We start from the raw sequence: 16,144 nt of genomic DNA on the forward strand, positions 1-16,144 counted from the left end.
ACCACCGTCACCTCTCCGCTGGGAAGCGCTGAGCAAAGGCGAGTCCCCAGGCAACGCGGCCGATTTGATTGGCACAAGGCATGCAAGCTCCACCCCCCCAGTCATTCTTAGACTCCTTATTGGGTGAGCAACGCAGCCAAGCAACACAGTTGGAGCCTCCCTCCTCCCTGGCCGGCAGGGAGGGAGGGAGAGGAGCTGCTTCCTTTGAAACCCGGGAAATTTAAGGGACATCATCAATAAGGGACAGCAGCGGGACACGGCGCTGGGATAAGGGACTGTCCCGCCAAATAAGGGACACTTGACAGCTATGCACTCTGGGCGGCTCCCAACAGAATATTAAAAACACAATAAAACATCAAACAGAAATAACCAAATTTCTTCCCCATCACTACAGGTATTTAGGACTATAGGGGGTACTAATAGGTGAGGGTGTCTGTAGGAGATATTCCACCTATTTGCGTGCCCCCCCCAACTTTTTCAGCTCCTTCTTGCCCTCAGCTATCATCTCGAAGCCGTATGAAAATGCATAAAATATTGTGGAGGGTTTTTTAAAATTCCCCTTTACTTACCCTCCCATTCCAGTTCGTTCCCATTCCCAAGAAACTCAAGAGAATCAGTCTCGTCAGGGGTTTCGATGTCATCGACATTGATGTCCAGGTCGTCCGGGGTGTCCAGGAAATCGTCTGACAGGAGAGAGCCTTCACTCTGGTCCAAGGAAATGTTGATTTCTGGGGCGACGAGCGTCTTCCGCTTGTGATGTGCCCCGTTACTAAAATTTAACGTGTTCGGAGGAGCTGCGGATTTACATTTAGAAAGAGGGGGGAAAGAGCCAGTTCAGAAGTAACTTGTACAACGAATTAACGTCTTAACTGAGCTATCCATTACAACCCCAACGTCTCGTTCTTGGTCCACCACCGCCAATTCAGACCCCGTGAGCATGAAATTCATATTTCTTGCCCCTAAACTACAATCAAAAATATAAAACATTATACTCTCCTTTAAAAAGGAAAAAGAAGAAGGAAAAGTAATACCAAAAAAGAAGAAAAAGGAATAAAGTGACTTCTAATTAACTAGGTTATTATGTTTATATCCTTGTAATTTTGCTTTTGTATTTTCTTCTGACTTTGTATTATTTGCTCATTTTATTCAGTGTTTCTTTGCATGATGTATAAGTATAAATAACAAGAAAGAAAGAAAAGAATTTCATATTTCTTTCCCCAACATGCGTCAGTTCATGGGAGGCCCCGTTAGCTAAAGTGGTACCTCAGGTTAAGAATGAATTCAGGTTAAGAATTAAGTTCGTAACCAGAGGCTTTCCCCAGACACTCTGGGCAGTTCCCAACGGAATATTAAAAACATAATACAGCACTAAATATTAAAAACTTCCCTAAACAGGGCTGCCTTTAGATGTCTTCTAAAAGTCATTTAGTTGTTTATTCCCTTGACATCTGGATGGGAGGGCAGGCGCCACTACCGAGAAGGCCCTCTGCCATGTTCCCTGTAACCTCACTTCACATAGGGAGGGAACCGCCAGAAAGCCCTCGGAGCTGGACCTCAGTGTCCAGGCAGAACAATGGGGGTGGAGACGCTCCTTCAGGTCTACTGGACTGAGGCCGTTTAGGGCTTTAAAGGTCAACACCAGCACTTTGAATTGTGCTCGGAAACGTACTGGGAGCCAATGCAGGTCTTTCAAGACCGGTGTTATGTGGTCTTGGTGGCTGCTCCCAGTCACCAGTCTGGCTGCCGCATTCTGGATTAGTTGCAGTTTCTGAGTCACCTTCCAAGGTAGCCCCACGTAGAGCGCATGGCAGTAGTCCAAGCAAGAGATAACTAGAGCATGCACCACTCTAGCGAGACAGTCTGCGGGCAGATAGGGTCTCAGCCTGCGTTCCAGATGGAGCTGGTAGATGGCTGCCCTGGACACAGAATTGACCTGCGCCTCCATGGACAGTTGTGAGTCCAAAATGACCCCCAAGCTGCGCACCTGGTCCTTCAGGGGCACAGTTGCCCCATTCAGGATCAGGGCGTCCCCCACACCTGCCTGCCTCCTGTCCCCCAAAACAGTACTTGTCAGGATTCAACCTCAATCTGTTAGCCACCATCCATCCTCCAACCACCTCCAGACACAATCTAGCACACCATCTCTCTCCCCAAGCGCCTTTGGTGTTTGTGTGTTGACTTGTGCTCCTCCAGCCTCTGAATCGCTATCCTGTGCTCTTGTGCTCAAAATGCCAGCACTGCACAGGGTTGGGCTGGATGACCCTTAGGATCCCTTCAACTCTGCAGTTCTCTGCCACCCCCATTTAAGTTTCCGTCCATTTTATCATCTACCGTATTTTTTGCTCTGTAAGACTCACTTTTTCCCTCCTAAAAAGCAAGGGGAAATGTGTGTGCGTCTTATGGAGCGAATGCAGACTGTGCAGCTATCCCAGAAGCCAGAACAGCAAGAGGGATTGCTGCTTTCACTGCGCAGCGATCCCTTTTGCTGTTCTGGCTTCTGAGATTCAGAATATTTTTTTTCTTGTTTTCCTCCTCCAAAAACTAGGTGCGTCTTGTGGTCTGGCGCGTCTTATAGAGCGGAAAATACAGTGGGTGAATCTATCAATTTTGGTTTCTCTCCGTTTTTCATGTTTCCAATCTAAAGTTCATTTCACTTCATTTCCACATTACTTTGTGTCCATGTGTGTTTAAAAAATGAATTCTCCTGAAAATTCATCAGTATTTTAGGGTGGTCTTGTGGTCTTATAGAGTGGGTGGTCTTGTGGTCTTATATTCATCAGTATTTTAGGGTGGTCTTGTGGTCTTATAGAGCAAAAAATGTGGTATATCTCATTTGTTCCAACGTGTTGTGTTGGGAGAGAGAGCAGTTGGGCCCCACCTGAATCCGTACTTACAGAGGGCATCTTCAGCTGACTCCATCCCTGCCTCTTCTGGGAGAGGTCTATAGGTTGGAAGATGGGGGAAGAAGAGAGAGAGAGAGAGAAGTTTAAAAAGTATTTCCAGTTCAGTCTTATGCTTTCTTTTCTTTTTCAATTAACAATTGGTTGTGAACACCAGATAACACGCAGATATTTCCTTTCAGGTGGTGTCCAACGCCCTTTTCTGAAATTATTATTTTTATCTGCAAATTTTACAAAGAAAAAGAAGGGGGGTGGAGAGAATCAAAGACAATAAACAGTATATAATTATTAATAGTAACAACGCCCCATCATTGGTGTACCTTACAGCCATATTTCAAAAAGTAAAAATCTGCACACAAAGTTGTTGAACTGTTTTTTGCAAAATCTTTTTTAAAAAAGGAAGAAGTTTGTGAGCTATTTTTAATGAATTTTGCCAAAACTGACACTTCTGACGTGGGCTGCCCTACGTCCAGATTTTCCCGGACATTTCAGCGATTTTCTCCCAGACGCCGTTTACAACAAGGGCAGAATGCTGGCTATGTATCGGAAATCCCAGACGTATCTTACAGATACAGTAAACACAAAACTGATGAGCTCCTATCATTCCTAGCCATTGGGCATGCTGGCTTCAGGGGCTGATGAGAGTTGAGAATTCAACAACATCTGGAGCCTAAAGGGTTAAAAAAAACCCATATACAGGCATGGAAGAAAATGAACACAAACTTGAAATTGTTCAAGGTTTTATGCAAAAGCGAACCTAATTCACATTTTTGGGCAATTCTGGGGGGGAAACCAATTCAGCGAACTTTGTTAACCAAACTAGTTCTGAGCACTGGAGATATTTAAAAGATGAAGCCCAAACGATTCCAAATCTCTCGGGAGGGTGGAGAAATCACCCCCCCCACAGCCCTCATAGAGTTAAAGCCACAAAGGGCAGCACCTATCCTGACCTTCTTTTGCCGAGCCTCAGCATAAGGCTGGCAGGAGCAAAATAACTGATGCAATTACGTGGATTACTGCATAATCCCACCCACCCCTTCCTAAACCAGTGGTTGTGTGTTACGAAATATGCTTGTTTCAAAGGTACGTTCAGTTTAAAACAAAACAGCAATTTCCCTTTTACCCCCATCTCTGCAATAACATAGAAGGGGAAGCACAAGATGAGAAATCGTAAGCACGCCAGCAGGTTATTTAGAGGGGCAAATTTGACCTCTACGCTTTTAGCATCCAAGCAGCAGCCGAGTCAATAGACGCATCTGTCTTGGCTCTGCACAGTCTAGGGAAGGGGAGATTAAGGCTATAAATGGATGCAGAGGATGGAAAGAAAGGCTTCTTTCCTTTACCTTGACTGCGATAACTCCCAGTTTCCAGGCTCAAAAGCTTCGCTGCTTCTCTCGGCCTGCGCTTCTGCCAGTTCCCCCTCTCCGCCCCTCTCTTCTTCTCTGGACTTTCTTGAATCGACCCAGCTGGTCATGTGTCACCATTTCGGGCTGCGCTGATCATATGATGCTTCCCTCTCGGCTGCTGTTATGGTGCCTGCCTCCTCTAATCTTGCCGGCACAGCAGCGTACTGAGCATGCTCCCTGCATCCCAGCATCCGTGAACATCACTTGGGCTTGGTAATAGGACCGGCATCTCTCAGGCAGCCAAGACAGACACTTAAAACCCTCTTTGGGGTGGGATCTTTCCACATCTGTATGCCTCCCCGGAACATGTCATTCTGCACATCTCCTTTGCATCTGGTGGGGGCCGGGGGCCGGAAACGTCCTCTCCCCCAACCTACCCCATTTGTTAGAAGACGTATTCATTTAGCCCTGTTTTTGGCAAACAGCTCGGTTTTCCTCGCCCAGATTCCCTCTCGCCGTACTGGCCACTCGGGACCTGCGCGGCCAGATGGATTAATATCTCCTAAGCGCATGAGCGCATACGTTCGGGAGGTGCTGACGTAATTACACAAGCTCATTTGCTTTATTTTGGTTTTCAGAAAGGGAAAGCCTCCCTTTCCCAGGTATTGTTTCCCCCATCTCAAAGGCTTCCTGCCGATCCGGCCGTTAAAAATGTCTGACCACATGGCTTATAAATTATTTTATATATATATACAGTGATACCTCAGGTTAAGTACTTAATTCATCCCGGAGGTCTGTTCTTAACCTGAAACTGTTCTTAACCTGAAGCACCACTTTAGCTAATGGGGCCTCCTGCTGCTGCCGTGCCGCCGGAGCCCGATTTCTGTGTTTAAGCAAAGTTCTTAAACCGAGGTACTATTTCTGGGTTAGTGGAGTCTGTAACCCAAAGCGTCTGTAACCTAAAGCGTATGTAACCCGAGGTACCACTGTTCGCAACATGAAAAGCCCGCAACCTGAAGTGCCATATCTGCACAGGTGTGCAGCGCAATTTAGCACTTGTGCGCATGCGCGAGTGGCGAAACCCGGAAGTAACCCTTTCCCGTAGTTCCAGGTCGCCGCGGGATGCAACCTGAAAAAATGTATCATGAAGCAAACGTAACATGAGGTATGACTGTATATAATATATATAATATATAATAAACATTAAATATTAAATTATTATATATTATTATTTTTAATATCATTACAGTGGTACCTCCGGTTAAGAACTTAATTCTTTCCGGAGGTCCGTTGTTAACCTGAAACTGTTCTTAACCTGAAGCACCACTTTAGCTAATGGGGTCTCCCGCTGTCGCCGCGCTGCTGGAGCACAATTTCTGTTCTCATCCTGAAGCGAAGTTCTTAACCCGAGGTACTATTTCTGGGTTAGCGGAGTCTGTAACCTGAAGCGTCTGTAACCCGAGGTACCACTGTAGTTTCATTTTCCTACTCACGTTGAAATACAGCCCCTCAATGAGGCCAAACTTAGATTCAGAAAATGCTTAGGGGCATGGGTACCCCTGCGTACCCCCAGAAAAAAACCACGGGCCACGTGACCCGGACAAAGGCCGGCTCCCTCGGCCCGAAAGCAAGATGAGCGCTGCAACCCCATAGTTGCCTTTGACTGGATTTAACTGTCCAAGGGTCCTTTACCTTTAAAAAACAAAACAAAACCTTTGCTCAATCATGGGCATGTTTTGCCCTAAGGGGAAGAAAGGCAGGCTATGAATTAATAAATAGCTGGAAGTGCCCAGGATTGAACACAAAATATTCTGCATTGCAAAGCCCGTGCCTTCCCACTGAATAATAGGCCCTTCTGTGCCTTGTAGTTGTTGTTGAGTCGTTTAGTCGTGTCCGACTCTTCATGACCCCTGGACCAGAGCACGCCAGGTCCTCCTGTCTTCCACTGCCTCCCGCAGTTTGGTCAAACTCATGCTGGAAGCTTCGAGAACACTGTCCTACCATCTCGTCCTCTGTCGCCCCCCTTCTCCTTGTGCCCTCCATCTTTCCCAACATCGGGGTCTTTTCCAGGGAGTCTTCTCTTCTCATGAGGTGGCCAAAGTCTTGGAGCCTCAGCTTCAGGATCTGTCCTTCCAGTGAGCACTCAGGGCTGATTTCCTTCAGAATGGAGAGGTTGGATCTTCTTGCAGTCCATGGGACTCTCAAGAGTCTCCCCCAGCACCAGAATTCAAAAGCATCCATTCTTCGGCGACCAGCCTTCTTTATGGTCCAGCTCTCACTATCCTGCCTTACCAGTGACTAAAAAAGGCATTTCTTAGTCCCTTCTGCAGCTGTGCCTTTCATAGACAGAGCACTCAGCTAATGATGCAGTGGAAAGGAAGACAGGAGATGGCATGACTTGTTGGTTCCATCTGCTCCAGCGAATTTTGCCTTGGCAGCTGGCACTAAACAGGGAGACTACTGTCTTAGGAAGACAGAATCACTGTGGCCATCAATAGGATCTCAGTGAGAAGCGTGCTCCATGCAGAGGTGATGTCTTTACTCCCCTGGGCCATGTTAGATTACAGCTGTCGATGCCCATGCGCCCTCATCGAACCCATTTCATTATTATTATTATTATTATTATTATTATTATTATTACCCTGCCCTTCCTGGTTCAGAAAACCGGGCTCAGGGCGGCTAGCAACAAATTTAAAACACTTAATTGATGCAACAAAAAACAGCATAATTATTTATTATTATTATTATTATTATTATTATTATTATTATTATTAAATGGCTATGTATAGTGAATACTTATCTACTTTTAAAAATTTTCGCCTATGACCCTTTTCTTTTACTTCTTTATTTTTTCTTTGTTCTTTTCTTCTTTTTTCTGATATCTTATCTTTCATTTCACTCCTTTATTGCGAAGAGCATTTTATAGAGGTATAAATAACTGTAAATATGAAAAGAGGCAAAGTATTCTCTATTTTTTTCCCCCTTGGTTATATGTATTTTCTTTTTCCTTTGTATTTTCTTTTGTTGTAAATATGTATGTGTTCTAATTTGTACTGAATAAAAATTATTAAAAACAAAAACAAAAAAACCCAGCATAAAATACAGTATAAAACGTGAATAACAATAAATTCAGAATTCAAAAATCAATTTAGGGGGGAAATCCACCCAATAAACATTAGATGATCCCCAGGGCTAGCTGGCTAAGTTAGTCCTATTTGGGCCAGCGAGGAGACCAGGGGAGAATTAGCTGTGGGATCCCAGAGCGGGTAATCTTCATAAAAAGGGGAGGGGGGGAGGAAGGGGAATAAAAGATCAGGCTAAGCTCACCCCATCGTGGGGATTTGAACCGCCGACCTTCCGATCGGCAAGTCCTAGGCTCTGTGGTTTAACCCACAGCGCCACCCGCGTCCCTTGGGCTGCAAAAGCCAACCCCAAATTTTGAGTATAGCAACGGCTGCTTGCATATTTTTTTGCATGGGGAGGGCTTGAGCTGCTTAAAGCATCTTAAATAAATTAAAAATACAGTGGTGCCCCGCAAGACGAATGCCTCGCAAGACGGAAAACTCGCTAGACGAAAGAGTTTTCCGTTTTGGAGGTGCTTCGCAAAACGAATTTCCTATGGGCTTGCTTCGCAAGACGACAATGTCTTGCAAGTTCCTGCTGGTTTTTTCCCCTCCCCCCCTTTTTCTAAGCCGCTAAGTCGCTTATCAGCTGATCCGATCAGCAGATAAGCCGCTAAAAGCCGCTAATCCGCTAATCCTTCAATGGGCTTGCTTCGCAAGACGAAAAAACCGCTAGACGAAGAGAATCACAGAATGGATTCTTTTCGTCTTGCGAGGCACCACTGTAACAAACAGCTGCAGGAACCAACCTGGGGAAGTCTTCATCCTGCCATTCCTCTTTCACATCCACGTTTTCCATACGCAAAGTGGCCTCGGTAGTCCCCATGTTGCTTCGGATAAAGGATTCGGCAGCACAGCAAAGTTAACCTGCTGTTGAGCTCAGTCTGCAAAAGAAGATGCAAATTTTTTTTTGGGGGGGGGATAATAGAGAGGGGAACCATTTACTTTACCCTGGGGTAAAGTAAATCATTCACAGGCAACGTTTGGAATACAGTAATAAGTTTATTATTTATTAGATTTGTATACCACTTTCCCTTTCATATATGCACAAAGCGACACACAATAAAGAATGCAAGTCAATACATATTTTGGTTTGATGTCGAATCAGCTACAGTTTTCATTCCACATTTTGCCGACCTCCTGTGCTGGTCCCACAACCTTTAGGGCAGAGTTGTTGTTTTTTACCCTGGGACCCACTTGAGATAATTGAACATCAATAAAGTCCACCATACCTTTGGAACTGGGACAGAGCAACGGGATCTCACCCCCGTCACAGGGATTCGAACTGCCAACCTTCCGATCGGCAAGCCCAAGAGGCTTGGTTTAGACCACAGTGCCACCCGTGTTCCCCTGGCCGCTGTGATAACAGGGTGATAGACTAGACAAGCCATTGGCCTGACCCACCAGGCTTTTCTTAGGTTCATTTTATTTCACAGAAATTACATACTATTTGATTGTAAGGAAACGCTCTAAGCTAGCCTTTCTCAGCCTTGGGTCCCCAGATGTTTTGGCCTACAATTCCCATCATCCCTGACCACTGGTCCTGTTAGCTAGGGGTGATGGGAGTTGTAGTCCCAAAACATCTGGGGACCCAAGGCTGAGAACCACTGCAAGCAGTTAGCAACGATGTACCAAAGTAGCTCGAGGGATGTGGGTGGCACTGTGGGTAAACCACAGAGCCTAGGACTTGCTGATCAGAGGTCGGTGGTTCAAATCCCCGCGATGGGGTGAGCTCCCATTGCTCAGTCCCTGCTCCTGCCAACCTAGCAGTTCGAAAGCACCTCAAAGTGCAAGTAGATAAATAGGCACCACTCTGGAGGGAAGGTAACATAGGCGCCGACTCCATGGGGCCTGAGGGGGCTCGAGCCCCCTCGAAAATTTTTTTGGGGGGGCTCAGCCCCCCCAATAATCTCGGGCGCCCTTCCAGCAGAGCACCGCCGCCGTCCCCCGCCTCCTTCCCACCTGCTCCCTCGCCAGCCAGCCAGCCGCGCGCCCTAGTCGCAGAGCCCCGGCCGTCCCCCGCGAGATTAGGGAATCCCCGGGGGCGGGGGCTCCTGCCTCGCTGCTTCGCAGCACCACCGCCACTGCCAAGGCACTGCCGGGGGGAATTTCCTTCCTCCTGGCGGTTTCAGCGGTTTAGGGCCGGAGCGGAGGGGGCTCGCCCTCTCTTCTCTGGCTAGCCCCACGTTTCCCGCATATCAGCTGTTCCGGAGCTGATTAATAGGCGCAGCACGCTCTCCCCTATTCGCTCACGAGGAGGCAGCGCCACTTTATTTGCATATTCATGAGCTTATTTATTATTCATGAGCTTTCCCGGGCCCCCCCAATATTTTTTATAAGTCCGCGTCCCTGGAAGGTAAACAGCATTTCTGTGCGCTGCTCTGCTTCGCCAGAAGCGGCTTGGTCCTGCTGGCCACATGACCCAGAAGCAGTACGCTGGCTCCCTTGGCCAGTAAAGCGAGATGAGCGCCGCAACCCCAGAGTTGGCCACGACTGGACCTAATGGTCAGGAGTTCCTTTACCAATGTAGTTCAGGGCAGTTCCCTGTCCCCAAGGAGCTTACAACATAAAAATGATTTGGAGAAGGGCTGGAAGGAGTGAAAAAGGCAAGATGAACATGAGCTGAATGTGAGCAATGCAGTTACATTGTTGGGCTTTGTTGGGAATTGAAAGCAATGTTGCACGAACCACTGTTCACAGCTGGGAAAGACTCATCTGTTTGCTACCAGCTAGTGTAGACACAGGTCGCGCTGTGGTCTAAACCCCTTAGCCTCTTGGGTTTGCTAATCGGAAGGTTGGCGGTTCGAATCCCCGCGACGGGGTGAGCTCCTGATGCTCTGTCCCAGTTCCTGCCAACCTAGCAGTTCAAAAGCACACCAGCACAAGTAGATAAATAGGTACCGCTGTGGCAGGAAGGTAAACAGCGTTTCCATGCACTCTGGCTTCCGTCACGGTGTCCCGTTGTGCCAGAAGCAGTTTCGTCATGTGGCCATATGACCCGGAAAGCTGTCTGTGGACAAACGCCGGCTCCCTCGGCCCAAAAGCAGGATGAGTGCCGCAACCCCATAATCACCTTTGACTGGACTGAACCATCCAGGGGTCCTTTACCTTTACCTTTTTTTTAAGTGTAGCAATGCTTAGCTAGATGGTCTGGCAGCTTCCTGCATTCCTATTTAACAAAGGGTCTTTGTTAAAGATGATGAGGACTAGAATCTTTGGGGGTCCTCCAGACATTATTTTGCGCACTGGTGATGCTTAGCACTCCTGAAGCTATTGGGGCATCTGTGCCTAATTCCATTTTCAATACCGTTTGCTCTTGCAAAGGTTTTGGGGCAGCCACACGCCTTTGTTTCCTGCCCTGCAACTTTCTGCTGAATACCACACACCTTTTTCACAGCACATATGCTTGGGCTTATTTCTGGGCCCCTTGGGTGTGCTACAGCCCCTCCAGAAAGCAGTGGTTTTGTGTAGCATTGGGGAAGCATCCCAGAACAGAACGAGCCCGCCGCTAATACGTTATGATTCTCCTGCCAAAGACATGTTGCAGACCACACTGGCCTGGAAGGGCTCTGCCTCTAGAGAAAGCTGCTATGCTTTGGCAGCAGATCACTGGCATTACTCAGAGATGGCAGAAACTGAAGCAACAAGGCTGCATTCAAACGCACCAAAATGGGCCCTCTTAAATGCTCAGCGTGGCTGCGCTGCGCGTCGCGTAATACGGCCTTGATTCCTCCATCGTTCCCTTTTCTTCCGGGCTGTCTGTCTCCCTGGACAGAAAGCCGAGCCGATTTATAGCCATCCTTTCCCGGAGCGGAGAGCTCCCTTAACGCCTTAAAAGCAAGTGCCATGTTAGCTCTTAGAAGCCATCTACCGCCAATCCTTTTCCTCCCTCCCAGCGACATCTCAGGGTCTCCGTTCTGACAGTTCCACGAAGATGCTCGGCTGTAAAGCCGCAGAGCTCCCCGTACCCCACAGAATCATCTCACAGCTTCCCTGCCATCATCATTGTGCTGGGTAAAGGGGGGGGGGCATCATTTGCACAGCCACCGCCATGCCGTTATTCCCAGAGAAGCAAATTTCTCTACTTACTGCCTTTGACGCTCAAAACGTTCTCTCCAAATCCCAGCGGCGCATCCTCGCTTTACGCACAAAGCCTCTCTTTCCAACGCCTTAGCTCCGAGAAGCAGCGCTTCGGAGGACGAGCTGGCTGCCTGTGCGGTACCCGAGGATACCAACCCGGCCTTCATCAGCCTTCTCTCCCCCCATCCCCGCCACCCTCCCTCTCCCCGGATAAATCGATGTCTCTGGCTATGCGCCCCCAACTAGCCGCGCGCGATGACTTCGCTTCCGCGCGGCGTCGCTCTCCAAGGTATTTTGCGCTTCAATTTCCAACGCCGCGCCCCGGTGGCGATCTGCAGAAAGCTTCAACCCACTGAAAGCCGGCTTTAATTGCTTTGCTTTTGTGCGCCGCCGGGGAGGGGGGAGCAACGAGATACGTGGGTGGGGAGGAGGTGTTCGGCCCCATCCCTTTTAATTAGAGAGATACTGAGCATCCGGTCCAGGAAAAGCCTGGAGGAAGGAGGACGCGTTGCCCCCCCCCCGTTTCGTGTGTGTGTTGTTTTTTAACCAAATGGCATCATTTGCTAAAAACAAAGGTTGCTTCACCAACTCTTCCTTCCTCCTAGCAGATATCTCGCAGGGAAATGGAAGCGGTTGGAGTCAAGGAGGGGACGCAAGAAGCTTCGAGAAAAACCTCTGCCAAATAAGATAAAAAGCTTGGACGTTTTCATAGAATCATAGAATCATAGAGTTGGAAGAGACCACAAGAGCCATCGAGTCCAACCCCCTGCCAAGCAGGAAACACCATCAGAGCACTCCTGACATATGGTTGTCAAGCCTCTGCTTAAAGACCTCCAAAGTAGGAGACTCCACCACACTCCTTGGCAGCAAATTCCACTGTCGAACAGCTCTTGCTGTCAGGAAGTTCTTCCTGATGTTTAGGTGGAATCTTCTTTCTTGTAGTTTGGATCCATTGCTCCGTGTCGGCTTCTCTGGAGCAGCAGAAAACAACCTTTCTCCCTCCTCTAGGTGACATCCTTTTATATATTTGAACATGGTTTTGTGAGCCGAGGACTCTGGTTTTCACAAGGGGAAGGCAGATCTGTTTGCATACAGTCAAGTCTTCATGGAGCAAAAAGGATGGAAAGTTGAGGCAACATGTGACGATTATAGTGTTTGTTTGTTTTTGGTAAAATTGAAAACACAGAGCCCAACTTAGGATCGTGAATGGCATGTGGGGCGGGGGGAGAGGTTTTTTCACCTTATCCCTTAAGAACCTGAATATGGAATTCCCCCAATGAAATGCATGGGTGTTTAGATCATTGCTGTCAACTTACAGATTTGAAAATAAGGGACCAGCAGCCTCAAAAATAAGGGATCAGCAGCCAAAATAAGGGATTTTCCAAGCACAGGTATGTTCAACTTCTGAGCCCCTCCGAGCCAAAGGCAGAAAGCCCAGCCAGCAGCCAAACGAAGCCTCATCAATAAGGGACAGCAGCGGGACATGGCACTGGAATAAGGGACTGTCCCGCCAATTAAGGGATGCATGACAGCTATGCTTTAGATGTAGGAAAGCTACAAAGGAAAACACTTCTTCAGGAATTCCACCACAAGATCTGGTGATGGCCACAGGTTTTTTTAACATTTTTTTTATTTTTACAAAATTTATATACAGTGGTACCTTGGGTTAAGAACTTAATTCGTTCCGGAGGTCTTTTCTTAACCTGAAACAGTTCTTAACCTGAGATACCACTTTAGCTAATGGGGCCTCCCGCTGCCACTGCACGATTTCTGTTCTCACCCTGAAGCAAAGTTCTTAACCCGAGGTACTATTTCTGGGTTAGCGGAGTCTGTAACCTGAAGCGTATGTAACCTGAAGCGTATGTAACCCGAGGTACCACAGTATACCACTGGATTGCAGAAGAACATCAAAATACTTGGAGAAAAAAAAAGATGAAGCAATGAAATGATCATTTAAAAAAATCTAAAACCTACAGAAAGTTGAAACCGCAGTGAAACAGACTGAAGCAAATCAAGCCTGCAAGCTTTCTAAAAACCTGGGTAGGTGGTGTTTAGAAGAGCGTCTTCAGCAGGTACCTCGGTCCAGTATACCTGAAGGAGCGTCTCCACCTTCATCGTTCTGCCCAGACACTGAGGTCCAGCGCCGAGGGCCTTCTGGCGGTTCCCTCGCTGCGAGAAGCCAAGTTACAAGGAACCAGGCAGAGGGCCTTCTCGGTGGTGGCACCCGCCCTGTGGAATGCCCTCCCATCAGATGTCAAAGAGAAAAATAACTACCAAACTTTTAGAAGACATCTCAAAGTAGCCCTGTTTAGGGAAGCTTTTAATGTTTAATAGGTTATTGTATTTTAGTGTTCTGTTGGGAGCCGCCCAGAGTGTCTGGGGAAACACAGCCAGATGGGCGGGGTATACATAATAAATTATTATTATTATTATTATTATTATTATTATTATTATTATTATTAGGAAGAATACAGTGAAGGCACCTAACTGGAATCAATAGGAAGAGAGTTCCAAAGTTCCAGCTAAACAACTGAGTTCCTAAAAGATGCAGAACGGGTATTCGGTGGCCCTTGGGAAAATGCCAATTCTGATGATCAAAGCAGTCAAGCGGTCACATGTGGGGCAAGGCAATCTTGTAGAATTATAGAATAGTAGAGTTGGAAGGAGGGACGCAGATGGTGCTGTGGGTTAAACCACAGAGCCTAGGACTTGCCGATCGGAAGGTTGGAGGTTCGAATCCCCGCAATGACGGGGTGAGCTCCCTTTGCTCCATCCCTGCTCCTGCCAACCTAGCAGTTCGAAAGCACATCAAAGTGCAAGTAGATAAATAGGTACCTCTCTGGCGGGAAGGTAAACGGTGTTTCCGTGCGCTGCTCTGGTTCGCCAGAAGCGGTTTAGTCCTGCTGGCCACACGACCCGGAAGCTGTACGCCAGCTCCCTTGGCCAATAAAGCGAGATGAGTGCCGCAACCCCAGAGTCGGTCACGACTGGACCTAATGGTCAGGGGTCCCTTTATCCTTTACCTTTAGAGTTGGAAGGGAACCCCACGTTTCATCTAGTCCAACTCTCTGTAATGCAGGAATCTCGGCTGACAGATGGCCACCCAACCTCTGCTTAAAATCTCCAAGGAAGGAGAGTCTACCATCTTCCAACGTAGACCGTTCCAGTGTCAAACAGCTCTTACTGTCAGAAAGTTTTTCCTGATGTTGCATCGGAATCGCCTTTCTTATTACTGGAAACTGTTGGTTTGAGTCCAGCCCTCCAGAGCAGGAGACGATCTCATAGGTAAACAGATCCCAAGTCAGGGCCGTCTTTCCCCGGGGGTGCAAAGGGTGCGGGGCATCTGGGCGCTGATTTCTGGGGGGCGCCCACTGCTGAAGGCACCTAAGCTCTTAACTATCTACCTGTTATGAAATAATAAATAATTTTGATCAAGCTAGAAAAACAAAATACATATATACCAAAATGTATACCTAGGTAAAGGTAAAGGGACCTCTGATCATTAGGTGCAGTCGTGACCGACTTTGATGTGCTTTTGAACTGCTAGGTTGGCAGGAGCTGGGACCAAGCAATGGGAGCTCACCCCGTCACGGGGATTTGAACCGCCGACCTTCTGATCGGCAAGTCCTAGGCTCTGTGGTTTAACCCACAGTGCCATTTCACTAAAGGACTTTCCGCTTACAAAGAAGCACCGCGCCAGCAGTGGCGCTTGTCATTCACAGCAGAGGCGCTTGTCAGACTCAATGAGTTCAGTGGTACCTCGGGTTAAGAACTTAATTCGTTCCGGAGGTCTGTTCTTAACCTGAAACTGTTCTTAACCTGAGGTACCACTTTAGCTAATGGGGCCTTCCGCTGCCACCGCACGATTTCTGTCCTCATCCTGAAGCAAAATTCTTAACCTGAAGCACTATTTCTGGGTTAGCAGAGTCTGTAACCTGAAGAGTCTGTAACCTGAAGCGTCTGTAACCCGAGGTACCACTGTATAGGGGAGAAGCATTAAACACTAGTCATAATATGGAATGTAACAAAAGAAGCGGAAATGTAATCACAGGTGCCGAAAAACAAAAGCTTAGAAGATAACATTGTTTTCCAGATATAAATGGGAACATTTTTCATCAAACAAAGTATTTTGGTCACACATTATTTAATTTCTATCTGTACAACTGTGGTATATGAAGGAAAAAAGAGTGAATGGATAGCTATTCTGATGAAAGGCATAATCTTTATAGATTTTTTATAAAATCTCAAAGGTCAGAGGTTCTTTTATATTCTATTGGAAGCTGTCCAGAGTGGCTGGGGCAACCCTGTTAAACGGACGGAGTATGAATAATAATAATAATAATAATAATAATAATAATAATAATAATAATAATAATTTATTAAATTTACATACCACCCTCCACCCGACAAACACAGGCAGCATAAAAAGCACAAACATGTGTTGCACCCTATTAAAAAACGACAACAAAAGTAACACAAAATCCCAGCGCCTCCATTTTGTAGCCGTCGCCAGTTGGTGTGTAGACAAAGGGCCAACAGCCTGACTCCAACTGGGGCCATTGAGTTTCCCATTTGTTTTCCTTTGAGACCCATAGCCCCAGATATATTATTATTATTATTATTATTATTATTATTATTATTATTATTATTATTACTCTGCCCTCCCCAGCCAGAGCCGGGCTCAGGGTGGCTAACA

The 16,144-nt window shown here is 47.1% G+C and overlaps 1 protein-coding gene across 1 annotated transcript in view; it reads right to left on the reverse strand.

Moving 5' to 3' along the window:
- Window positions 1-11,946, reverse strand: part of ATCAY (ATCAY kinesin light chain interacting caytaxin) — a 30,044-nt gene extending 18,098 nt beyond the window's left edge. Inside the window, exons 1-4 of the mRNA XM_082206605.1 lie at window positions 11,458-11,946; window positions 8,118-8,252; window positions 2,895-2,941; window positions 570-794 (exon numbers count right to left, since the gene is read on the reverse strand). Of these exons, the coding sequence (XP_082062731.1) occupies window positions 570-794; window positions 2,895-2,941; window positions 8,118-8,194 (349 nt within the window). The 5' untranslated portion in view covers window positions 8,195-8,252; window positions 11,458-11,946. The remainder of the gene's footprint in view (window positions 1-569; window positions 795-2,894; window positions 2,942-8,117; window positions 8,253-11,457) is intronic.
- Between the last annotated feature and the right edge of the window lie 4,198 nt (window positions 11,947-16,144).

The sequence above is a fragment of the Podarcis vaucheri genome (assembly GCF_965113315.1).
Source record: "Podarcis vaucheri genome assembly, chromosome: 18".
Lineage (NCBI taxonomy): Eukaryota > Metazoa > Chordata > Lepidosauria > Squamata > Lacertidae > Podarcis > Podarcis vaucheri.